Genomic DNA, 27035 nt, shown 5'->3' on the forward strand with positions numbered 1-27035 from the left:
CCCAAACAATTAGAAACATGTGATCTAAAAGCATTTTTTAACTTTCAAAGCCAGAATACTTTGGAAGTTAATTTTTAAAGTATATGTTTTTTTGTAGCAATTTTGATAACTTAATTATAAGCACTATCAAAAGTAAACCAACTATATAGTGATGGTCAATTATTTATTTTACTTTTTTTTAACACTTTATATTGTAGAATGATGTAAATAATAAGTATGGGTGCTTTTTGTTAAGGTATCTGACGTAAAAATAATGTTTCTTATTCTCAGTTCTTGTTTCTTCTACAGTGGGAATAAATACAAAGCTAGGAGGAAGGAAAGTTAGGTCTTTATTTCCTTTAATAATCTATAACACTTTTCAGTTTTGGGCAGTGCAGATTTATAGCAGTTTAGGCTGGAATGAGCAGGGCTTTGACTCATATAAGGAAAATTTATCTTTCTCCAAAATACTTCCTTTTTAGAACTTTAGAAGATTATTCATTGACTAATTTTTTTGTTGCATTTTTGGAATCTTATTTTAATCATTTGGAAGCATAGGAAAATATGATTAAAGTGGACCAAATAATTTCTTTTCATTTCATAGAAATGAGCTTGTAGTAGACAAAACAAAGAGGAAAAAAAGAAGAGAACTCTCTGAAGAACAGAAACAGGAAATTAAAGATGCTTTTGAACTATTTGACACAGACAAAGATGAAGCAATAGATTATCATGAATTAAAGGTATTAGTATAGTTAAAATTTTTTTTTTCTGTTAAAATGATTTGCATTTTTGATGGTTAAAAATACATTTCTAAATAAGTATTTTAACTAAACAGTTTTTGGAAATATGGACCCATTTTAAATATTCACAGTTAAGTGCTATAATAAAATTGAATAGTTCTCCTCTGTCTTCTTAGAAACTCCTTTTTGCATGGTGAAGTAAGTAGTATTTTAAATGTAAAAATACATTCCTATGGAGGGACTTAGTTTTCATTCACATAATTAAAAGATTTCAAACTATAGGATTTAAACAGTTCTTACTGTATTCTTCCCACTGTTTTTTTTTTTTTTCTGGTGACTCATTCTTTTTCCAGGTTGGGGGAGTGTTGTCTTTTAATTTGAACATGTTAGTAACAGTCTCAACCCATTTTCTCTGGTGCAAACAACATAAGTGATGTCTGATGTTGACACAATGCTAATAGGGAAAAATGTCAACTTTAAGATCTAGAATTATTTATAAAAATGCAAGGGAAAATTGGTGCTTGGGGTAGTTTGGGGATCTCACACTTAGCACAATGAAAAAGGTAGCATTTTAGTAGCTTTTTCACTCTGTTTCTTTTTTTTTTTTTAGTTACCTAGCTTTGATCAATTCTTCCTTGATGTCTCTTCCATTTGTTGCCATCATTATTATTTTGGTTTGGGATCTTAATTCATACCTGGAGCTTCCTAAATGGTTTCTCCATTTCTAGTTCACCCTGTACACTTCTATTAGATTCATCTTTCTAAAATTCTTTTACTGTATTGTTCATTGCTCATAAACTTTTAGTGGCTTCTCATTGTACACTGCATGAAATTCAGATTCCTTTGATTTTTACTGTATGCTGTCCGTGGTTTTACTACTACCTACTTTTCTCATTTGCTAACCGCTTGCTTCCACCTGAGCTCTTCTCATTCAGGTAAGGTAAGCTGCTCTGTTCACTGTCCTCAAGCCTGATCCTTGTTTTGGTGTCTGTTTCAATACTAATCATCCTTTTCTAAATGCCCTTCTACTCTACTTCATCCGTACATTGAAGCTCATCTTGACTCTCTCCAAGTAAGACTTCTTTAAGTAGTAACATGTGTCTCCTTTCTTGTTACTGGTAACAAGATCTCTTCTTTCTCTAAATGCTGTCCCCTACACTACCTACTTGATAACCAATTATGTAGGGTCTGATGATAATTTTTACTTTAATTTTTTTATCTCTTCTCTTGTATAACTTTTTAATATTTACGCTATGCCTTTTTTCCATTTTGGTTGATAATCCTTTGAGAACAAATAACTTGTTAAAATTATCTGTGCACTAAGTCAGTGCATTGTATAGTATATTCTATGAACACTCATTGATTGGTTTGTTATATTTAAAAAAGGGGTATATAAAGGAAAGAAATTGCCATTTAATTTCTATAGTGAAGAAAAACTATCAGTTTGTTATTTTAGAGACCTAAAACATGCAAAAGAATTATGTTTTGTTAATGTGTTGTCATCTCTTAAGTTGTAAACATTTATTTAAAAATTGGAAATCACTTCTTTTGAAAGAGTGCTTTGTAATTTGCTTTTCCCTTTTAATCCAAAAGGTGGCAATGAGAGCCTTGGGATTTGATGTAAAAAAAGCTGATGTACTGAAGATTCTTAAAGATTATGACAGAGAAGCCACAGGGAAAATCACCTTTGAAGATTTTAATGAAGTTGGTGTGTATTTTAATAGTCTTTGTAATTAGCAGTTGTTAGGAAATTGTCTAGTTAATATCAGTATTTTTTAAAATTCTTTGGGTCACGGAATTTTGTTATTGAACATTGCTGTATAATGTGGATCTTACTTGGTTTTTTTGGGGAGATTTTCAAAGAAAACCTTTTTGCTGATTTTCAAAGAAAAAACAAGATTTACAGCTTTCCTGTGGGATTTATCATTTTGTCTTTTATTTTGTCCTGAAGATTCTAACCAAGAAACTATTGTATAGCTTTTTATGGAAAGATGTCTTTCTAAGTAATGTGTTTATATTATGTGATAAAATTAAAAGGGTGATCAAAAATTTTCTCACAGTAAAACAGAAAAATTGGTATGCTTTCGTTTGGAAAATATTTCCCAAAACATTCTGATAGATGGTTTTTGTTGGCAAAGTGGGAGAAGAGGAAACCTTCAGCAGTTGGTGTCTTTGGCTGTGGTTCAAGTGCATGCCTTCAGGTTGATAGATCTTACGAGGGCCTACATACCCTGGATGACCTTGGCTCAGTGAATAAAGTCATCTGTTTAAAGTTGCTGGTGGGGAGAGGATTGTGGTCAGGGAGGCATTGGCAGACTGGAAGCAGGAGAAAACATTTTAGAACAACCAACTGAAGATGATGTGTCATGGGCTTAATATGGTTGAACTTTTGTATGGTTGATTTTAGTGAATTATTTGTAGTGTGTGTATATATCTATCAGACTTTTTTAGAATAGAGGTTTCTGGAAGGCAAGGACTTTGCTATTATAACAAGTTATAATATTGCCTAGAGTATTATACATAGAATGTACATATATTCAGATTTGTTTTTATTAAATTAATTTTCTAAGTCAATGATACTGCTTTATATGGATCATGATATAAGAATAATATATAGTTATTTTTGGATTACGCAAAAGAAGTGGTACCAGAAGTATAGCATGTCTGGGAAACTTCACGTAGTCCCTGCTCTAGAGGATAGGGAAATGACTGGAAAGGTAGGATTGGGCCAGATAGGTAAGGTCTTGCATAACATGTAGAGTTTAGACTTTAGTTACCAGAGGATCATTGTCAATTTTTAAGGAAGAGGTGATGATATGATTCAGAAAGGTAACTTTCTTGAGAGTATTAACGATGAGCTGGAGGGAGAGAGACTGCAGGTGGAAAATAATAAACTTCTTATGCTGAGGGTGGTGAGAATGAAAAGAAAAGGGTCCATTTAAGAGTAAAAAAGGTAGTATCCTCGGTACTGTAGGATCTAATCACTGATTAGGTTTATGAGATTGAAAATGTTCAGACTTTTACAATTTGGGAAACTATCTGTTAATGGTGCTGTTATCTTTTTTGAGGCGGGGCATCAACAGTTATCTTGGTGATAGTGGGAGAAATTTGGATTCCAAAATGTTAAGTTTAAAGTAACTTTATGTTTAGAAACTTCCAAAAGGCAATGAGAAATATAGTTAAAGCTATATTTCTAGTTACCTTGAATAATTTTTGATAAAATTTTAATGTGGTATTTTTTAATTTGCTGTATTCTCAAGTGATTTTTTTTTTTTGAGGAAGATTAGCCCTGAGCTAACTACTGCCAATCCTCCGCTTTTTTCTGAGGAAGGCTGGCCCTGAACTAACATCCATGCCCATCTTCCTCTGCTTTATATGTGGGATGCCTACCACAGCATGGTGTGCCATGCAGTGCCATGTCTGTACCTGGGATCCTAACCGGCGAACCCTGGGCTGCCGAGAAGCGGAGCATGCGCACGTAACCGCTGTGCCACCAGGCTGGCCCCTTAAGTGATTTTTATAAGGTGTAAAGTCTAACTGTTTTGAGGAAGTACATTTCTAATAGTATAATTAAATTATTTGAAATAGAGTTACAGGGACAGAAATTTGTGAAATAGATTGAACCCACCTCCACTGCCTGTCAGTCAGTTGACTTATTTTCATTGAAAAAAAGAGGTATTTCTTATAATTAAATTCTACTTTGTAGAACAGGAGTAGAGCATGAAAGCAGAGAGGAGAGTCACCATAAAGTCATAATTTTTTTTTTGTTATAATGTTTTAGCTGTCCAGAATGATGGGTATTTATAGTTTCCAAGAAAAGTTGCATTCTAAGGCAAAGGATTGATAAAAGATTATATAGACACATAAGTCTGAAGTAACTAACACAATTAAAGCACCAGTGGGATAAGAATTTATACATCTTGGAGCCCCATCTGTTCCCCAGATCACCCTGTTGCTTCTTTAAGTACATTAATACTTTCAGCAAGCTGCTTTTTTGGTTCACCTGTCATGTAAATTATTTAATTGGTGAAGAAAATTTCTTAACACTTTTTTTTCCTTGTCCTGCTTTTTTGTTGGGACTAAATTCAAAATAAGTTGAGTAAGAGCCATAGAGTTAAGTGTGGTATTTTATTTTGGTGTTAGGGCTGTATATATGCCAACTCCTTTTTGACTGAATATTTATGAGCTTTGATGATTTGCATACTTATAGTAATATACTTCAATTAGTTACTTGGAAGACTTTTTGGATAAAATTAATGGATAAAAGGAAACTATTGAATATATATGTAGATGATTTAACATTAACGCAAATAGGTGCTTATTCTAAAGCTTGTTCAACCAAATAGGATGAAGCAGCAGCAAAACAAAAATAATTTATGGGGGACTTGAATTGTATTTTTCCTTTTGATGCATTTAGCATTCTACTACTTTCCATCTACAAGCATTTGCAAGTTCTTAATGATTCTGTAAACCTCACCAGGACTGAGTTATTCTTAATGACAGTGAAAGTGATAAATACTTTTTGTTGTAGTGGAAGACTAGCATGTAGAATTATTTTAGAGATGTTTACTTAGATATTTTCAGAATTTTGTCTAGTAACTTAAAAAATTTTATACCACAGATTTTTATTTCAATTTTTGTTATTGTGGCTATTGATTAAAAATTGTGGTAATATTGAAAATATTTAAGTTTACTATATTGTTATATGGTATTGCATTTAGTATATTACAATATATCATCACTATTGAAGTGTGCAATTACGTTTAATTTTGGTTAATTGTCTGAGAGTTAGCTTGCTGAACAAAATGTACGTGACTTTAGAGAGATCTCCTTTCCAGACTTCTTCTTTACTTTCTTACTACAATCAGATTCAGTCCTTGTAATAACTACTTTTCATATTTTGGAAAACCAAGAGTTTCTTCTGATCATGAAGATATCAGTGGAATTTTCATCTTCTGTCTGAGATTGTGTCTATATTAGTGATGGCAATGCATTTTGTTAATTTGTCAGGGTCTTTTTTTTTTTTTTTTTTTTTGAGGAAGATTAGCCCTGAGCTAACATCCATGCCCATCTTCCTCTACTGTATATGTGGGATGCCTGCCACAGCGTGACTTGATAGCGGTGTGTAGGTCCACACCTGGGATCCGAACCAGCAAACCTCAGGCCACCAAAGTGGCATGTGCAAACTTAACCGCTATGCCATCAGGCTAGCCCCTGTCGGGGTCTTTTTGCTTATTTTCAAGTTGGTTTAAATTTGAGGAACAATCAGTGTTACTGTTAAGTTTAGCCCGCAAACAGCTTTTGTTGAGTTAGCTTTAATTGTTTTGTTGGTATGTTATCTCTATAACTAGGTTACCAACTCCTAGACGTGTCAGTGGAGCCTAGTACAATTCTTGGTAATAGTAGACTTTAAATAAATATGGTATAAATATAGTCCTTTTTATTTTGCCTCTGTGTAATATAGTTTTGCTTACTTGTATAATAGGGTGAATTGTTAAACCTTAGGTTAAATTTTAAAATATGGACTTGGTTTTTCTAATTTCAGGTTTATCTCTTTGGGTTTTTGGGCATTGATTTGGTATTTTATTGTCAAACTAAATGTTGACAGATTCACAGTTTTAATTCTCATCTAATACTTGATTTCACAAGTGAATGCTTTTGTGATTATAAAGGTTTACTTTTTATCTTTTATTTTTTTAACTGTAGTGACAGACTGGATATTGGAAAGAGATCCACATGAAGAAATATTGAAGGCATTTAAACTATTTGATGATGATGATTCAGGTAAAATAAGCTTGAGAAACTTGCGACGTGTTGCCAGAGAATTGGGTGAAAACATGAGTGATGAAGAACTTCGGGCTATGATAGAAGAATTTGATAAAGATGGTGATGGAGAAAGTAAGTTTTGATTAAAACATATATTCCAAGTGTTCCTAATGTACACATACAGTAAATTTTCCTAAAACCAAATGATTTTCAAGACCCTTTGCAAACTGTCTTCATTTACTGTAATTGTTGGTCATCTGTAATGGACATTCTGCATAAATATTTCACATATTCAATTTAGAATGAAGTAGATCTTTAAAACCAACTATAAATATTGTAATATGAGGTTCCACAATTTAAGAAGGTGCTTTACTTTTCTTTGAGGATGAAACATCGCTAAAATTTCAGCCTTTAATGCCTTCTTCCTCAACCTGCGTGCACCTCTAAGCTGTTACTAACTTCTGTTGATCCTACTGTTCAGACATTCTGAATCTGTTTTATATCTTTGTTTACTGCTGCTGTCCTAGTTCAGGCCCTAATTTCTTTGCAGGAATGTTATCATAGCCTCATTCCTTATTTCCTTGGATGCCAGCTGGATGCAGTGTCCTATGTCCTGGCTGGTCCTACACAATGAAAAAGGCAGATGTGGTCCCTGCCCTCATTGACTTTATAGTCTCTTATAGCCTCCTAATTGTGCTCTATGCCTGTAAGCCTCTACTCTCTTCCTAATTGAGTCTATTGATAGCATTCTTTTTCTAAAATACAGGTTTGATGATGTCATTTCCCTATTCAGCAACTTAGAATGATTCTTCAACTTCTGCAAAATTCAGAGCCTTCTATGAGCTGTCCTACCTTAAGTATCCAGTTTTCTTTCTCATTGTGGTCTTCCACTTTTCTCCTTTAACCCTCGCCTCCCATGCATACACAGTTTGACAAAATACACTCTATCCTGAAAACACTTTTTTACACTGTGCCTTTCATTATGCCCTTCCTTAATCCTAGAATGCTCTAATTGTGAATTTCTGTCTGCTTAAAATATTAGTCATTCTCTCAGGTACGTTTTAAATGCTATCTTTTTCTCAAGAGCCTCCCACAAAGATCTCTGTTTATATGAATTATGAGACTTCCATTGAAGGCCCATAGCATTTAGGGCAGCAAACTATTTGACACTTTTATGTACTGCCTTCTGTTAGTTATATACATGCGTACCTCTCCAGCTGTATTGTAAGCCCCTTAAGAGCAGGATGGAATCATACAGTGTGAAAGGCCTGAGGCTTTGGAATCATACAGACCTGGATTTGAATTGAATCTCTACCACTTACTTAGTTGCTATGTAATTTTGTGCAAGTTTTCAATGTTTTCCGAGTCTCAGTTTCCCCATTTATAAAAATGAGAATGATAATACCTTCCAGGGTAGTTGTGAGTATTAAATGAAGATAATCGAAAGTGCCTAGCATTAAATATAAGCTTATTTTCCTTTATTTTTTTGGTCTTTGCTCATCTTTATATTTCCCTGCATTTTCTTGAACATGTTGAGTGCTCTAATGTTGACTTAAAGCCCTGAGCAGGAGTGTGTGTTACAATAGATATATACAGTAGATACAGTACCAGCTATACATATATACATAAATATATTCATATATATATTGCCTCGGAAATACTGGCATGCTTTAATAAAAAGGTAAGACAGTAGCAACTAGCTATTAGTTCAGGTTTGTAGATTGTCCTTTAGAGTTGTGCAGTATTGTCTTTCTCCTTATATTTATGTGAATATTATTTGAGCATTATAAAACTTTTCTGTTTTTTAATACTAGATCTTTGAAAGTGTACTGATATACTTATTCATATTTTAAAACAGAGATGATTAAAACTTGAGGAAAATGAAATGATTTCTTAAGCTGTCATTCTAATATTTGGACTTAGAATCTACTGTGTTCTTTAAATTAAATTAAAAAAATATTTTTAAGATTTTTGTGGCTTCCCTAGCTGTTGATTATTACTCTAAATTAGCTGTAAAAGAACTCTGTTCTGTAAAGGTACTATCTTCAGTGGCACAGAGAATCTTGGTGTGTCTATTTCATAAATCTTTAATAACAGCTACTCTGTTTGTCTAAAGATCAGAGTTCTATTTTTTTTCTGTAGTTGGCACATGCAAATTAGATTTTAGTTATTAGCTTCATTTCACATTAGAAGAAAATATCAGAAAGCTGCCTCTTAAATTCAAACTTGGTATGAAACTTTGCTTAAAAAACGTGTCCGTATCTTGCATCCCTTGTTAGACTGCTCTGTCTGCTACTTTTGAATCTCAGAGTTCACACCTGTGCTCCATTACTTGAAGATTTATTTTAGTGCATCCTTAAAACATTTCTTTGGTCTTCACTGCTTGCATTACTCCACTTTAAGTCACTGTACAACTGTTGCTTGGGCATTCTACTGTCATTTATTTAGATAACTAACAGGCAAATAATATTTTTTTCTTTTTTTCCCAAGTGGTTGATTACAAGTAAAATATAGCTGATGCATAGTCTCGTATTGTTAAGATTTGTCCCTTTTTGGTTGGAGAAGTGTGGTCTTATCATATTAAAGTAGTCTAATCTAGTAGTTTATAATCTGGGATGTGGGTCTCTAGGGGTAGGGACCTTCTAAGGTACTGCACAGGGTTTGGGAATTCATGTACTGCATGCATCATATATTGTCTGTAGTATATATGAATAATAGTATTGCACATGATACATATACTACTATTTCTCATTTATATCTGTCAATGCTATTGTGATTCATAAATATACTTATTTTGCAGAATTCATAGTAGCTTTTTGACATTATCTATTTCTCAAACAAGACAAACTAAGAATACCTGCTATTGTGGCAAGTCCAGAAAATTACTGTCTAAAGGCATTTTCACATTCAGAAACAATGAGAACCACAACTCTAATCTGTTTAGTCTGGCTTTGGGATTCTGCCTTAACTTATATGGGTCTCTGCAGCTATGTGAAAATCTGCCCATTTTTGAAAAAGTAGGAAGTTACATTTTATATTAACTTGTTAGTCTAATCACTTAATTTGGATTCTTTCAGCTGCAGAGGTTTGTTTAGATATAACCTGCTTTCTTTGTATATGATAAACTGGTAAAGATCATAATACTTTGCTGCTTTTTTTGTGAACTTTAGTAAATCTTCTATCTTTATGAATTTTTCACACTTCAGTATTTAAGAACAATGAAAATATTTTATCTTTTCTGTATATAGAATAATAAACATGGTGAATGAGGAGTTAAAGGAAGAGATACAATACAAAATATAAATAAAGCTGTGGTAATGATATAGAAAGAATCCTTTCTCCACCATTCCTCTCAAGATATATAAAATAAGACACAGTAAATCTTTTTGGAAAAATGGAAGCAGCATTAAAAAAGCCAAAGTAGACCATCTTTTAAATAATTTTGATGAGTGTTAACATATATTTAGTAGTTACTATATGTTAGATTCTTTCACGTTATGTTGTAGATTGTCACTTAATTTTCCTAATAGCTTTTGTGAAGTAAATAAAATATTGTACTCATTCGCACGTAGGGTAGATGCGTGTATAGAGGAGGACGCTAAAGCTCTGAGAGGTTAATAAGCTAAGGTTGTCACGGAACTCATACATGGCAGAACCAGAACTCAGACTCAGATGTCCGTAACTCATACATGGCAGAACCAGAACTCAGACTCAGATGTCCGGAACTCATACATGGCAGAACCAGAACTCAGACTCAGATGTCTGGAACTCATACATGGCAGAACCAGAACTCAGACTCAGATGTCCGGAACGACAAAGAAGCTGCTTTTAACCGTAACACTGTATTGCCTCTAGTGCTATACAGTAAAATATTAATTAGATTTCTATGTTTATGGAGTTGTAAAAATTGCATACTATTATAGGAAGCAATATATTAGTAAAATATTCAACTGGCACTTCAGACGCTAAAATTTGTTTTTTCCCTTTCGAAGCCAGATGGTCTCTAAGGTACTTAATTTACTTAATTTCTCTAAAATTCTTTATTTTAATGACGTAATAAGATTTAACATACGAAACGAGTGATTTATGAAAATTTTGTTAACAAAGGTACTGTAGAAGAAAATGAAGTTTCATACTTGTTTGATTCAATAAATATTTTATCAAATGCCTATTTTAAGGTAAGCATTGTGCTAGGTTTATTAGATATAGAAACTTGATATAAGATTGTTGATAGAGAATGTTATAAAGCCAAATGTACAAAGGTCATCATAGATCCTCTTAATTGTCTGAAAGACTCACTGGTAATAAAGAAGTTAGATTTCCTTAGCCACTTTCTTCTCTTCAGCTCTCCACTCTTTTGGATTGCATAAGGATGAAATTATTTAAAATTTTTTTGTATTTTAATTTTTTTTAACTGGGCAGAGAGAGGGATCATAGCTTTCATAAGATGTTGAAACATGTTCATTTAACTACAAAGTTTAAAGATCACTACTACAATTTGTAAGATCATTGAAAGTATTTTGAGTAGTTTAGGTTTTGTATTCTGTTCTACTGTGTCTGTTGTAGTGTCTTGTAGATGTTTAATATTAGATGCATGGATTCATGGTTCTTTATCAGCTTCTGGACAGCTCATCTTCTTAACTCCTTATAGCTTATTTTTGCACTATTTTCTTTATTTATGTTTCTGATGGTGTTCTCCTACCTTAGCTTTCTTTCTACCTCCTGTCAAACCAAATCCTATATTTTTATTTTCGAGCCCAGGTCAAGATTTATTTTTCCCTAAGTTTTTCTCATCAGTAATGATTTTTCCCATTGTTGTGGATTTTTCTTAATACTGATATGTGATTTTTATTTATTTATTTATTTATTTTTTTGAGGAAGATCAGCCCTGAGGTAACATCTGCCAATCCTCTTCTTTTTGCTGAGGAAGACTGGCCCTGAGCTAACGTCCATGCCCATCTTCCTCTACTTTGTATGTGGGAAGTCACAGCATGGCTTCATGAGCGGTGCCATGTCTCCACCTGGGATCTGAACCGGTGGCCCCCAGGCTGCCAAAGCGGAACGTGCGCACTTAACTGCTGCACCACCGGGCCGGCCCCATGATTTTTATTTTAATAATAGATCATGTTTTGTGTTATACAGCAGTTGTTCTCAGGTATAAATTGTGACTAACATAATTATGGAAACTGGTTTTCTGGAACCAGTAGACCTTTTTCATTCCTGAGGTACATATTTTATGTCCTCAACATTTTTTGCTTGGTTAATTTTTTTCTAACTTTTCGTTATGAATCTTCTGAGACATAGAGGAAAAAATGTTAGACTAGTACAGTGAACACCATTATATCTTCTGCCTAGATTCAATAATTAACATTTTATTATATTTGCTTTATCTATAGTACATGTATATTTTTCTGAATCATTTGAAAAATATATCATGAACTTGACCCCCCTAGTATTTTAGCATGCATCTACTAAGAATAAAGATATTATCTTTCATAACTATGATACCATTGTTACTCCTAAGAAAATTAACAATAATTTTATAATATTACCTAATATTTTATTCAACTTCAGGATATTCTAGAATAGGAACCTTGTGTCTGTTTTGATATATTACGGAACTCGTAGTATGGTTTGGTATTCAGTAGGCACTTAACAATGTTTGATTCAATGGAGAGTCTTTGTATATTACTAGCTAGGGTATTGAAGACATAGCAACAACGTAAAAGATCCTGTCATAGTTCAGTATTTTCTGAAGAAATTGAGATGCAGAACTGTTTGTGTCAGAACTATGACTTTTGCTCTGCTAAATTTAGGAATTTAGGTCTGCTTTTTCTCATTGTAGTGTTATTGTTATCATCAAAATGATCATTCATAACTTCTCCCTTGTTAAGGTTTTTGTTAAGTCTTGGGGCCCATGAATTCACCTGTTTTACAAAGAGGAAACGTTCTTTTCTGAACATTTCTATTAATAATTTGTGTGTGTGTATATTGGTTTTTAAAAATTATACTTAATAAGGTTATCACCTATTCTAGATTGCTTCCTTAAACATTATGTTTACAAACTGGAAGTTCTTACTGAATTTTGTTCATAATTTCGGTAAACTAACAATTAGTCTTTATCGGTGATTACTTTCTGCAATTACATCTATATTTTATAGTTGCTGTATTACCTTGGTAATTAAGATTAAATCCATATCCTTTAAAGTTACTATTTCTCTGGATACTTTTGAGGTATGGTAACCTGGCTTCAATTAGTTTTTCTTTAAAATAGGCTTTTAAATAAATAAAAGTTTAAAAAAACAGCAATTTGCCCTTTTTTCTAATTCTAATATATTTTTGTCCTTTAGAATTCTAACTTGCATGGTATATTTAAGCTTATTTGTGAAGGAAGGGTTTGCTGAATGAACTAGTAGAATAAAAATTATAAAGAGGGTTTAACCATCTAAGAAATGAAAATTGGCAAGCTTTTAGAACTATTTTGACAAGTGTGTATAAATGTTATGATTAAGATGGACTTTTTTGTAACTTATGTATTTTTCCTAGTTAATATTATAGAATACTAATTTATATTATTTACATTTTATATATTTTTGTATTCATAAAGTTCTATTTAATAAATATATTCAACTTCCTAGCAAAATATTAAAAGCAAAAGGCCATGCCTTGGTTTGTTAAGAATTTTGTATAATATAAAATTTAAAGATATTTATTGTAAAATACTAAGTATTGTTCTCTGAAAAAACTTGTATTTTTACAATTTCTTTCTGACTTACATTTTCTTTCTTACCACAGTAAATCAAGAGGAGTTCATTGCTATTATGACTGGTGACATTTAAAGAATTACAAGGATAAGCACTAAGAATGTTGCAGTTATCATCTTAAATTCTATTTTTGTGCCTGGAGCCATGTTAAAAAAAAACTCAACTTAGTTCTTTTTTCCAAAAGGACCAAAAATAAGCATCTTATGTATTCATATTTTACTACTGTTAAGTTTCTTTGTATAGACAGTATTGTTAGTACTGTAATAGTTTAGCTTTGTATTTATAATATAGCTTTTATATATAAAAAGTTTGAAAAATTGAATCGTGGTAGACATTTCTTTGAAGATTTTTTATTCAGCATTTTAGTAGTCACTTGTTTCGGTGCACATGTTTTTCAGACTTTTCATTAATAAAATGTTTATTTTCTTAGTATTTTAAAGTTTGGTAAATTTTCTGTTTTATTTTGATTCCAAGTATCTGTTAACCCTCAATAGTATCTTTCTTAAATCTTTTCTCTTACACTACTGGTTTCAGAAACAAAAATTGAAATACAAATAGCAGTAGAATAGCACATTTTTCCATTAAAAATTTGACATTTTATGTTTCAATACAAGTTGATGACTCAATATAGGCATAATTCCTTTTTTGAGAGTCGCGTCTTTTAGTTTGCAGGGAAAAAGTATTGTGCACATAAATCCATTTATCCTCGTGCATTATGTTCTATAACACTTTTGGTATCTTAACGTAAGTTATGACAGTTAAATCTGGGTATTTCCTTCTTAAACTAATTGAATACAGTTTGAATCATCTAACTTCTTGACAAAGTGAAAGATTTAAATTTTGGAATTTTGATCTGTTGAGATAATTATCACTCAATTAAACGTCACAGTGATGAAAATGGAAAACTGTAAGCCGTAGAAATCACTTAAGGCTATGTTTTACCTCTATAAAGAACGTTGTGTGATTCACCAGGAAACAGTAGAGACAGACTTTACAGGTGGGCTCTTCTGCCTTGTAGAAGTGTGTGTTAGGGGGAAACAAGTGGTTATGGGAGATAGATCATAGGGAAATGTTACCTATACTGATCCTTCACTAATAATCTGGTTCCTGTGGTAGGGGTTCTCCAGGAAGAAAGTTGACTTATTTCAGTGATCTTTTTTAGATTTCTTGTTTAAATTTAAAATACAGTAATAATTTGAGGCATTTTAAATGTTGTGAGCCTCATGGAGTATTACATAAAGAGTTATCCACTAGAGATTTAACAAAAAAATCAGTAGGGAATAATATAATAGTGGTAATGTTTCAAACAGTTATCTAGGTAGCAAGTTAATTGTTCATCATATTAAAATTTAATTTTGAGTATGAAATCAGTGTTCACAGTTGTAACAATATTCATGGCAACAAATAGACTTTGAAATTTAAAAATTTTTATCACCCTTACTGATGAATTGCCTTCTATGGCTCGATCACAAAATAAGTTGATTTCTGAGAAATTGAAGAGTAAAGAAAGTGAAGAATAAAACACATATAAATCTAGGCTTACTAGTCTTCTGTCACTTTGTTGGAACAAATAACTCAAGCTACTTTTTGTCACTTATAGAGATAACTTCTTTATTCTTAATAGGAATACTTACTCCTTGAGATACCAGCAGTTTTGTTTCTTCTGTTCTTACTGTGAGAGGGAAGAGTGCTCATCTCAGCTCTTTATGTTTGTGGTAGCTTTCTCCTACAGACGGATGTGAATTATTCTCAAGTTCTTTCCAGAGTTAATCAGAAACTGTAGAGTAGATAAAATTTGCAAGTAGAGGTGGCAGTAGAAGAAAGCAGAGAATTTGCTTTAAAAAAGAGGGAGTTGGAGGTGGTTATTAGTCATATTTATCATGATAAGTCATATTTATCATGCAGTGGCATTTCATGATGTAAGAAAATGTCTGTTAGTTGCTAAACTTGCCTAGTGCATTGCTGTTCTGGTGTCCTGGTAAGCTTTGATAGTTTGAGATTTGTCAGCTAGGACCTTTTCCTTCACGTTTGTTATAAGCCAACAAAGCCTACTTTCTGAAGAAGCTATGTGCCTAATAGCAGCTCTTATTTAGAGTCTGGAGGTAGGTAGTTGGGATGGGGAGGAAAGCAACCTATTTGTTCTGCACTCAATGTGTTGTAGGTACTGTCCTAGACTTATTTAATCCTTTATTGCCGGAAATTCATGCAGCACTTCTAATGGAAGACTTTCTAATTTAGTTGCTGTGCTGGTGTTAATGGCCTTACATCAGCAAACAGCAAGGTGAGTAGACTATCCAGTTGAGTGACTAATGGCCTCAGCTCCATAAGCCATCCATCTGATGCTAGTCTCTGGAAGTGAATTCTCTCAGGGATTTACTAGTGATGTGTTCTTGAAAAGGATTGTTTACAGTGTTTTGAAGACATTGCAATGTGAGGAAGGCAAAATGATTTCAAATATCACTTAAAATATGTAATTTAAATTACGTGAGTAATAAATAAAGACATTATATAAAGCAAAGGCAAGAATTCTTTTTTTTTCTTTTTCACCCTCAATCCTATTTCCATTCCTCTGCATAGTATCAGTGTCCGTTAGGCTTCAGAAAGGAGGAAGAGCACAGTGGGATATTTTAACAGAGTGTAATATCAGGAACAGGTTAAAATGGTACTGGAAAACCAAAAAATCAGAAAGGGAACACTAAGATAGGTAATTTCAGGAAGCAGCCACCACCTCTAGAGCTGAGGGAACAGAAGGTAGAGGTTGTGATTACTAGAAACTAGAAGCTTGGAGGAGAGGTCCTGCAGAGCAGGGACTCGGAGATGTTTGAGGAGAGGGCACTGGTAGGTGGTGCTGGTATTTTTCCTTTTTTCTTTTTTTTTTCCTAAAGATTGGCACCTGAGCTAACAACTGTGGCCAATCTTTTTTTATTTTTTTCTGCTTTATCCCCCCAAGTCCCCCCTGGTACATAGTTGTATATCTTAGTTGTAGGTTCTTCTGGTTGTGGCATGTGGGACGCTGCCTCAATGTGGCCTATCAAGTGGTGCCATGTCCATGCCCAGGATCTGAACCAGTGAAACCCTGGCTGCTGCAGCGGAGCACGTGAACTTAACCACTTGACCATGGGGTGGGCCTCTGGTGCTGGTATTGATGGGGAATGCCGAGAAAAAGCTGGAGGCTGGAACCAAGCCGCTGGAGCTGCTGAAAGGAACTTTTGCCCTGGGGATGCTCACAGGAACAATAAACAGGAAACAGCAAGAGTCTTACCACCTCCTGCCTTCCTGTTTCACTCATCTAGTCTTCCCATTAGTTGAACCTAACAAAAATTCAGCTGGGAAAGGAGAAATGTAGTTTACACAGTCCCAACCCCAGTATTACACAGTTGAGTATAGAATTGTGGTTTGGAGTTGTGGGAAAAAAAAATAGCTTAATAACCAGCATAGTCGACCATATATTTTATATCTGAACCAGGTTATTTGAGAGTGAAGGGGCTTGGTGGAGACTATTATTTATGTTGAGATAACAGGTGTAAATCAGCTATCCTAGGCAAACCAGGAGGTATGGTTACCTGATCTCTGGGAATAATAACCATTGTTATTTTAGAGAAGATTATTTCAACCTGTTTCCTTTGCACTTACATGAAAGTATAGAAATGAACGTTTTTTCCGCTTGAATGTTGCATGCATTCTGCAGCAAAGTTTTTTAAAGGAAATGTCTTTTTAAACTTTAGTAACATTAAGTGCTGCTGTGTTCCAGGCACACACAGGTATTTACATACATTATATATTTTAATAATAACTTTCTGGAGTAGATAATGTTGGATTGTCTTTTATTTTACACACAAGAAAAGCTTAGAGGGCTTAAGTAGCTTGCTCAAGATGACAGGAATTGGAATTTGATCCTAAACTTTCTGACTCCAGAGCCCACTCAGAACCACCAGATTGTACTGTCTCCTTACAATGACGTTTATAGGCTATCTCAAGGTGTGAAGGATCAGACCTTTAAAACTGCCAAACTAATAGAGAGAGAATCTAGAATTCAGATGCTCAGCAGCAGAAGTATTTATTAAATATTTATACTTGATCTAGCATGGCATTCATTGTATTATGTGTTATTGCACGTGAGTTAGTGTTTGATGCCAGACCTGTGGACGCTAACAATCTTAGTCTGTATTTTTATAGTCATGGAGGCAACACGTTGAAAAAGTAGATGTTTGGGAAGGAAGTAAATTAAAAATACAATATTAAGCAAATACTGAGAAAGCACATATTATTGAGTCGTGACTAAGACTCATGGAAGGTTTTTATTTTGAGAGTAAAATTTAGAAAAACTTTTTTTAAGGTAACCTTTGTGGAGAAGATCTCATTTTTGGCATTGCTTGAAGGAAGAAAGAACTCTTAAATCCTTAGTAGGAAATGGAAGGAACCTTGGGTTTAGGAGTGGTTGGTAAAAGGATGTGTGGGAGGGTGTTTGAGGCATCAAACTGGAGAGGAGGAGGGTTTATGGACCCGGACCTGAGAGTCTAAATCAAGGCTCCTGTAGGTCTCAGTGGAGATGCATTCGTCAGAGAGGGCGTCAGTTAAGGTCGCTTTAATAGTAGAATGATGAATTGTGCAGGGGTGGGTTGCAAGCAGGAATTCTTGGAATGAAATATGGCAGTCATCTGGATGACACCTTAGCTAGGTTTTGGAGATCTCAGTTAAACAGCCTAGGCTCACCCATTCAGTTGAAGTAGGTAATTTGTCTACATTTCCTCATTCTGAGTTCGTTCATCTGTCGTCCTGTAGTTAAAGCATTCTTTGAAAACTTCATCTAAGACTCTGAAAGATTGCCAAGTTAAATCTAAAACTAGTGAAACTAAATCTCTGCTTTATTTGAGGTAATATATTTGTTAGTTACTTCTGTGACGTATACTCTAAATATTAAGTGTAATTAATAATATCTAATTGTCTACAAAAATCCAAATTATCTTTTTCTTTAGAACTCTGGAAACCTGAATATCTTGTGCTATTCTGAGAATATGTAAAATATTTTTTCATTGTATGATAATTTAGGAAGATTACTGACATTTTATAGAATCAAAGATCAGCAGGGCTACTTCCATTTTGTACTTAATTAAAAATACTTTTAAATGAGTTTTCTTTATTCCATAATAAAAGAAATTGGGATACTTGATAGAATCCCTAGAGTCTGACATTTCTAATTTTAATATGCTTGTAACATTTGTCCAACACACCACTGTGTTTTCTGAAAAGAGCGATCATTTTCACTGTATGGTATTACCATAGACTGTCTATCCCCAAGGTCTTCCAAAAGGTCCTGATAAGCCTCACAGCTAGAGAAATGTGTACTTTTGTAGAACATAATTCTGGCAGCTTACTGATGCCAGCCTATTCCTGATGGATGGCTAAGCATATCAGTAGTTGCTCACGAAGCCTCAAGGAAACCAGAGATTTAGGGGTGGTATGGGAGAAGCTGGTAGGAGTCATAAGGAAATTATGAATGGCAGGGAGACACTGATGGTAAAGGACCAGTGAATAGTTAGTTATTGGCTTGTGCATTCAAGTGATTTACAGATTTACAATCTGATCTCGGGTGTTCTGGGATCTCCAGGACCTAAAGGGTGTGAGAAACAGCTAAAGAAAGACAACATCATCTAAATTTCAGTTTTTGCCCTGGGACTGACTCTGTTTGACCTTAGTTTTCAAAAGGGGACAGAATGAAATCTGACTGAGTTCCATACTGTTCTAAGGTGATTGTGGGTGAGCATTCACTGATGGAATTGAATGGGAACACCTGGTTCTGGTTTCATTTCAAGACCGGTTTCATTCATGCAGAGAAGAAGTTGGCACACATTTCTTCCATTATATATCACTCATTAGGGTATCATTTCATATAATCTAACAATGAAAAGTGTATCTCTTGGTACTTCAATTTGGTAATATTCTTGTGAGTTTTCAGTGAACAATGATTGTACTTTCCTATCTTAAGGAGCTATTTGCCTTGTATACGTTAATAGATTATAGACCAATAACAGGAATCATTAGCTAGATTCTTGTAATCTATGAATCTAATTTTTTAAAGCTTCCTTAAATTGCGTATTCAATTTTGTTAATCTCTATTAACTAAATCTTCATGTTTTGAGGATGTTCTTTTTTAGGGGGAGGGCTTTTGATTCTTGTAATTGGGAATGCATTAGGAACAAATTTACATGTAGAGCGGATGATAGTCAATCCACAGGCCTTCTAACCTTGTTCAATCAGCCAGTTCTTCTCTTAAACCTTTCCCTATGCATTTCTTCAAGGAACAGTGTACTTAATCTGACTGTTCCAATTTGAATAGCAATTTGAAGAGAGAAAAAAGTAAGACAAAATATATTTTCGACCTCCACCAGGGGGACCTATTGCTGCAACTAAAACATTGAATCTGAGGAAGCACATACATTTCACCTGACAGTTACGTATTAGTTTTAATTTTTTTAAAGCATACACACATTTGAAAAATTGCTTTTATAATCCACATTATGGTATTTCTCAGGTTATAACTTCATATTATATGTAAAAATTAAAATATAAAAATAGAGAAATAAGATATGAGGTTTCCTTGATTTAACGTTTTTTTGAATGACTATAAGATGAAAATATAAATTCAGTCTTTATTTGATAATAATTTGTATTTAAAATATCTATAGGATGACCTACATAAAGCAGAAAAAAAGTCTTTTTCACAAAACATGTTTCTAAATTTTACCAGTTCAGTATATTTTATTCCCTACTCTGCTGGCTTTTATCTGGGATTTACAGGCTTACAGTTTCTATGAAACATTTTCATTCATACTGTAATATTTATAATCACGAAATGGGTAAGTTCTGTAATCACAAAATTGGTAAATCTTTTTGCTTCACTTCTAGTTGTAAGGACATTCTGTTTTGTGCTTTCAGATTATACATGCTTTCTTAGTATCAGCTGCTATCCTATTTGTTTATACTCTTATATCTCTTAGTATTCCTTAATATTTTTTGTGGTTCAAGTAATTCTATTTGTATATTCTAGGTATTTTTACCTGACTTGCATTATTACCTTCTGATTTTATTGATTAGAAGTAATTTGCATTAATAATTGTCAGTGGTGAACAGGGTTTACAAATCTGTGGGGCAGATGGTACTATCCCCATTTTTCAGATCAGGAAATTGAGACTAAGAGTGATTACATTACTTGACTAGTGTAATGTACTCTGCCTTCTGATTCTAGGATCAATATTCTCTCCAAAGTACAACAGCTGATTTTAAAATATCCCAGGTATAGACTAACCATTGTTCCAAGCATATTTCCTCAACCTAGACTAGGAACTCATAATTTGAGTTAGTGTGTCTTCTGACCAGATATGTTCTTCTGTATGAGAAATGCCTTCATGTAGATAACCTATTTGGATGATTTCCATCGTCCTTGATAAATACCAACACTTGGTATTTTAGATGTAGCAAGATATACTTTTTGTAGATATGGTAATGGTACATTTGGCTAAACAATGTTGTAATGATGCTTTTGAACTACTGCTTACTCACACACACCCACACACGCACCATTTTTCTCCCCAAAGAAAAGTTTTAACTTTCTGTTATGAAGAGTGGAATGCAATTCGAGCAAAAGGAAATGAAAAGTGTCTTAGACATATGAAAAGTTTTACTCATACTAAGAGAAATACAGAATTAAAATACACTGGAATACCACTCTCACCTATTCAATTATTTTTGTAATACACTTTGTCGAATGCTAGGAGGTGGGGGAAAATAAATAAACAAACCAGACATTCTTCCACTGTTTGGATTAAAAATTGATACAACTCACACAGCTCAACAACAAAAAATCAAACAACCCGATCAAAAAATGGGCAGGGGACGTGAACAGACATTTCTCCAAAGAAGATATACGTATGACCAATAGACACATGAAAAGATGCTCATCATCACTAATCATCAGTGAAATGCAAATCCAAACTACACTAAGATATCACCTTACACCTGTTAGAATGGCAAAAATTTCCAAAACCAAGAGTGACAAATGTTGGAGAGGCTGTGGAGAAAAAGGAACCCTCATACACTGTTGGTGGGAATGCAAACTGGTGCAGCCACTATGGAAAACAGTATGGAGATTTCTCAAAAAGTTAAAAATAGAAATACCTTATGACCCAGCCATCCCACTACTGGGTATCTATCCTAAGAACCTGAAATCAGCAATTCCAAAAGTCCCATGCACCCCTATGTTCATTGCTGCATTATTCACAATAGCCAAGACATGGAACCAACCTAAGTGCCCAACAACTGATGATTGGATAAAGAAGATATGGTATATATATACAATGGAATACTACTCAGCCATAAAAGAGGACAAAGTGGTTCCATTCACAACAACATGGATGGACCTTGAGGGTATTATGTTGAGTGAAATAAGCCAGACAGAGAAAGACGAACTCTGTATGACTCCACTCATAGGTGGTAGTTAACATATAGACAAAGAGAACTGATCGGTGGTTGCCAGGGGAAAGGGAGTGTTGGGGGAGGGCACAAATGGTGAAGTGGTGCACCTACAACATGGCTAATGTACAACTGTAATTTCACAAGGTTGTTAACTATCATAATCTTAATAAAAAAAAACTTGGTACAACTGCCATGGAGGGCAATTGATACTATCTCTCAACACCGTGTATAATAGATACCAGTTGGCTCAGCAACATGTTTCTTGGTATTTAGCTTTTGGATATACTTGTACATATGCAAAATAATTTATATTAAAGATTATTCATAGGTTTGTTATAGCAAAAATTATAAACAAGTGTCCTTTGATAGGAGGTTGATTAAATGGAACACTATACAGCTGTTAAAAAGAATGAGAAAGCTCTATACTGATATGGAAAGAGCTTTAAGCAATATTAAATGAAAAACTGCAAAGTACAGAATAATCTTAAGCTACCTTTTGTGTAAAAAGGGAAGAATAAGAATATATATTTATATTTCCTTTGACATACATGAAGAAAGTCTTGAAGGATACACAAAGGACTAATAGAAGTGATTACCTGCTTGGGATTGGAAGTAAAAGAGGCAAGTGGGTAGCTGAGAGACACATATTTTCTTTAGAACCATGAGAATTTTCTACCTAAAAAAATGTGTATGTGAGAAAGAGAGGGGAAGAGAGAGAAAAAGAATATGTAAGTCAGAGATTAGGTAGACACATATACTTTTGCTCCCTAAAATGACAGTCAAGGGATATTTTTAAAAAGGCATACACCCACAAGGACAGAGAATGGAAGAGGAAGAAATAGCAAATTTTTGGAAGCTGGAAAGCAGATGAATGAATGGTACTGTTTCAGCAGACCTAGAAATCCAAATTCTTTGCTGACAGTGGGAAAAGCTGAGAAGCTTTCTCATTGCAGAATAGCCAAAAATTCAGGAATTGGCTTCTCCAGGTACCTCTGGAAATAAGATTGAAGGTGAGGCTAAAAATAGGATCGGTTGAAAGCCTCCTTAAGAAGCAGTTAAATCCCCAACTGCATGGCCAGGCAAATCCCCTTCTCCAGTCTTCAGGTTTAGACTCTGGAATGGGTAAAAAAAAAAAAAACCCGAAAAACCCAAAACCCCACAAAAATCTCTGGATTGAGATGTACCAGGAAGAGGTTGGGGAGGGGGCAGTAAGTGGCTGAAAACAAAGTGAGTATTTGCATACTGAATACCAAGACCTTCGCCCTCATCTCTCTTTGCCCACTTGGTGCCCAGAGTGTTGACAATCCAGTCTAGGCTGAAGATGCTTCTTTATGAAATCTGACCAGTCCAAAGAAAAGGTACCTGGGGAACACCCTACAGAACACCCTACAGTGAAGCTCACAGTTGACAAGTGCTAGCATGAACTCAGAGCTTTCAAACAACTTTTTAGTACCTCACTCTTAAATATGAAAAACCAAAGATCACTATGTAACTGAGGAAAGCTTTTAACATGAAAAGGAAACACTGTAGTGGATGCTGTGTTGCACTGCTCAGATCTGCCCTTCAAGGACTTAGGCATTCTCTCCTCCAGTTGCTGGTAATGTTGACTGCTGAGGGCTTACAGCTGAGTGGCTGAAAGGTGTCACTTTGCCAGGTTTACATCCTCTCCCCAGAGTAGCCCATCTGTAGTCTGGTTGAGATGTAGGGTGTGAGCTGGGGGCAGAAAGATGTGGTTCTCTTGCCTGAATTGGGAACAACTCTAAAGAGCTGTTGCAGTTCTGGAGCTCCCTGTGAGACTGGCTGTTGCAACAGCATCACAGTTCAGCGTCTCAGTGGGCGCAATTCTGCCTCCCTCACTCGCTCAAAGGTATTGTTCCCGGAAGGCACTACCCAATTAACCACATGCCCCTAAATCTTAGTCTCAGGAAACCCTACCTATGACAGATCCAAAACAAATAAATAGAGAAAAGTCGGAAGACAGAAATTAGTAATCTCAGATAAACAAGAGAAGATACTACATCTGTGATACAAATGTCATAGAAGAAACATTGAAAGAACATAAAAGAGCTTCTAGGGGTTAACAAATATGATGGCAGAAATGAAAAACCTCAATGGATAAGTTGGAAGATAAACGAGGTAATCTCAGACAGTAGAGCAAAAAGAAAGAGGGAAGAAAAGGTGTTTTGAAGGTCAGTCTAAATATCTGGCATCTGAATATAGGAAGCTTCAGAAAGAGAACAGAGAAAATGGGCGTCATGGAGGAGGATAAAGGGAAAGGAATCAACAGCAAATTAATTCAATAACGTTTCTCAGAGCTTAAGGATATGAGTTTCCAGATTGAGTGCTTGGCTCAATTATGAGTATAGAGCACGTCATAGCAAAATTTCAGAATACCAAAGGCAAAACGAAGATTCTGTAAGCTTCTAGAAAAAATAGATAGGTCACATACAAAGTACTGGTAATCAGAATGACTTCTTAACAACACACTGAGAGTTTGAAGACTGTAGAAAAATACATTCAAAATAGTGAAAAAAATGACTTTCAACCTAATTCTCTACACCCAGCTTAACTATTAATTAAGTGTGAGGTAGAATAAAGACATTTGTAGACCTGCAAGTTCTCAAAAAATTTGCCTCTTCACTTGTCTTCTCTGGAAGCTCCTGGAAGATATACTCCCCTAAAAGGAGGGGGTATAAGAAACTTAAAGATATGGTGTCCATGAAAGAGGAATCTAACACAAAAGCAAAACAAAATCTCTATGATGTGGATAAAGGGCAATACCAAGATGTTGGTTGTGCTCTAGGCCTAGTGGGTGACCAATCCAGATTAGAGCCGGTCAGGCAGCTCCAACAGAAATTATTGAAGAAGATGAAATCATTAACGTGAATAAAAAATTGAGAAGAGATTTAACAATTTTCAAAGAGTTTGGGGTTAAATCGGTAATAACTACACAGAAAACTAAGCAAAAGTAAGAACAAGACTTATTAACTTGAGAGAAATGAAAATTTATGCAAGAAAGAAAAAGTAATAATAATGTTCTTTATTGCTTGATTGTAAAAAACACATACATAGTCATAAAAGGTAAATATTCAATATTGATCTAACCAAAATTTATAAAATAATAACAGTGGGAGATGAGGGAAGAGTGTGTGTGTGCATGCATGCATGTGTTGTATTTGCTGGGGTTAGAAAGAGAACTAAATGGTCCTCTTCTACGGAAAGAAATAGCAACTCAAGAATGGAGTATACTTTAGTATTAACAACATGAACTTTGCGTCCAGACCACCTAGGTTTGAATCACAACTCTGCTACTTTCCAGCAGTAGGACCTTGGGCAATTTACTTGACTTCTCTGTGCATCAGTACTCATCTGTAAAATGGGGATGATGATAATACACATCACACAGGGTTATTGTGAAGATAATGTAAATGTGAACTTAGAACACCACCATACTGCTGTATAGTAACTGCTATGTAAATGTTTTCTATATATGTTATATGTTATGGACTGAATTATGTCCCACCAAGCCCCCACCATTCATAGGTTGAAACACTAACTGCCGTACCTTAGAATGTGACTGTATTTGGAGATAAGGCCTTTAAAGAGGTGATAAAGTTAAAATGAGGCCATTTGGGTGGGCCCCAATCTAAGCTGAATGGTGTCCTTATAAAAAGAGGAGATTAGGATATGCAGAGAGATACACAAGGGATGCGCAGAGAAAAGACCATGTAAGGACACAGCATGCCCTTCTCACAGATAACACCAAACCAAACATGATGTCATTTCACTCGGTTTTTTAAAAATGCCTGCATTAAAATGTTTTTCATTATGTGAAGATAACCGTGATTCACTATAGAAACAACAATCAGGTTACTTATATTTATTTTGTTTGCATTATGTGTTCTCTTTACTACATATGTTTAACCAGGTGGAAAACAACAGAAAATTTCCATTTTTTTAAAACAAATATAACCTGGTCAGGAATTGAATTTACATTCTAATTGCATTATAATAAATCAGGAATGTTTACGGTCACATCTAGCACCCAGTTAAAACTCAACACATGTATAACAATAATAAGAAAATTTGTTGGCCAAAATGTTGTAATAGCTACTAAAAATACATGAATAAATTTTAATATCCAGACAGGAAACAACAGACATACAGTCTGTATTTGAGGCACATGTATCATTTGAACAGGCGCCAGAATTATGTAGCTAAAGATTAAAGTGTGATTTAGAGCTATATTCCACTCCGTATGCACGTGCATTGCCTCCATTAGCATTAATAGAATTTACATGCACGCAGTTAGAGGAGAGAACTGAAATTTGTTGAAAGGCAAAGGAGGAATGATTTTTAACTTTGCCTGTAATTCTAGGAGCGTGGGACTGTATTATTAAAAGCCCTGTGAAAGGCCTTAATTTAGGAACTGAGATATAGAAGCTCTATATCAAACTACTACATGTATACTTCGTTTGTATTATTAGAGAAAAGTGAGCCAAGCAAGGTAAAGCATTTGTTAAAGGCTGTTCTGGGATCATGGTACTGTGTAGAAATGGGAAACAATGTATGCCTTTTGGATGTGAATTAATTTGAGGAATATGAACAATTTTTAATCTGGGACAAAATGTAATTGATGTTGTTATGGCCATTAGCAGGCATGCGTGCATGCACACACATACACCAGTTACTAATATCAACTTATGTTACCTATATTCACCTGTAAGCATTTATTTCCTACCCTTCCCATCGACTACTTCCTAGGAAATGGCTCTCATTAAATATACCTATTCCTTGAGTGAGTATCAGAAGGAAATAAATAAGCTAAATAATGAATCAGACCAAGATGGCGACAAGTGATAGACTTAACTTTCTGTGGGAATAATTGTATTTGAAAGTACAGTTTATTTTGAAAAGCCCCTGGGCAATATATTCATTCATTCATTTGGCACATTCTTAGTGAATGTCTACTATGTGCCAGTCACTTGTTTGGCTCTGCTGACCCAGAGGCGAATAAGATAAAGTTCCTGACTTTGAGGATTTTACAAGTGAGCAATATACATTAAGAACTTTAAAAATGTTCACACTTTTTGATTTAGCTATTATATTTTTATTACTCTAATCTAATAAATTCTTAGAGATTTGCACCAAGATTGATGTATGTGAATTTCCATTGCATCATCGAATGCCTAGATACTTTTGCATGTGTTTTGAAATTCTCTGTAATAAATTAGAAATGAATATCTCTAGCTAGCAAAAAGGGGTACTTTTAATTGTCTTCATGCTTTTCTGCCCTTTCTGAAATTTCTGAGCA

The 27035-nt window shown here is 34.4% G+C and overlaps 1 protein-coding gene across 1 annotated transcript in view; it reads left to right on the forward strand.

Annotated features, from left to right (window-relative positions):
- CETN3 (centrin 3) overlaps positions 1 to 13688 on the forward strand; it is a 15186-nt gene extending 1498 nt beyond the window's left edge. The window contains exons 2-5 of the mRNA XM_008537514.2: positions 584 to 719; positions 2313 to 2427; positions 6426 to 6617; positions 13281 to 13688. Of these exons, the coding sequence (XP_008535736.1) occupies positions 584 to 719; positions 2313 to 2427; positions 6426 to 6617; positions 13281 to 13324 (487 nt within the window). The 3' untranslated portion in view covers positions 13325 to 13688. The remainder of the gene's footprint in view (positions 1 to 583; positions 720 to 2312; positions 2428 to 6425; positions 6618 to 13280) is intronic.
- Positions 13689 to 27035: the final 13347 nt, after the last annotated feature.

This window comes from Equus przewalskii, chromosome 13 (genome assembly GCF_037783145.1).
Source record: "Equus przewalskii isolate Varuska chromosome 13, EquPr2, whole genome shotgun sequence".
Classification (NCBI taxonomy): domain Eukaryota; kingdom Metazoa; phylum Chordata; class Mammalia; order Perissodactyla; family Equidae; genus Equus; species Equus przewalskii.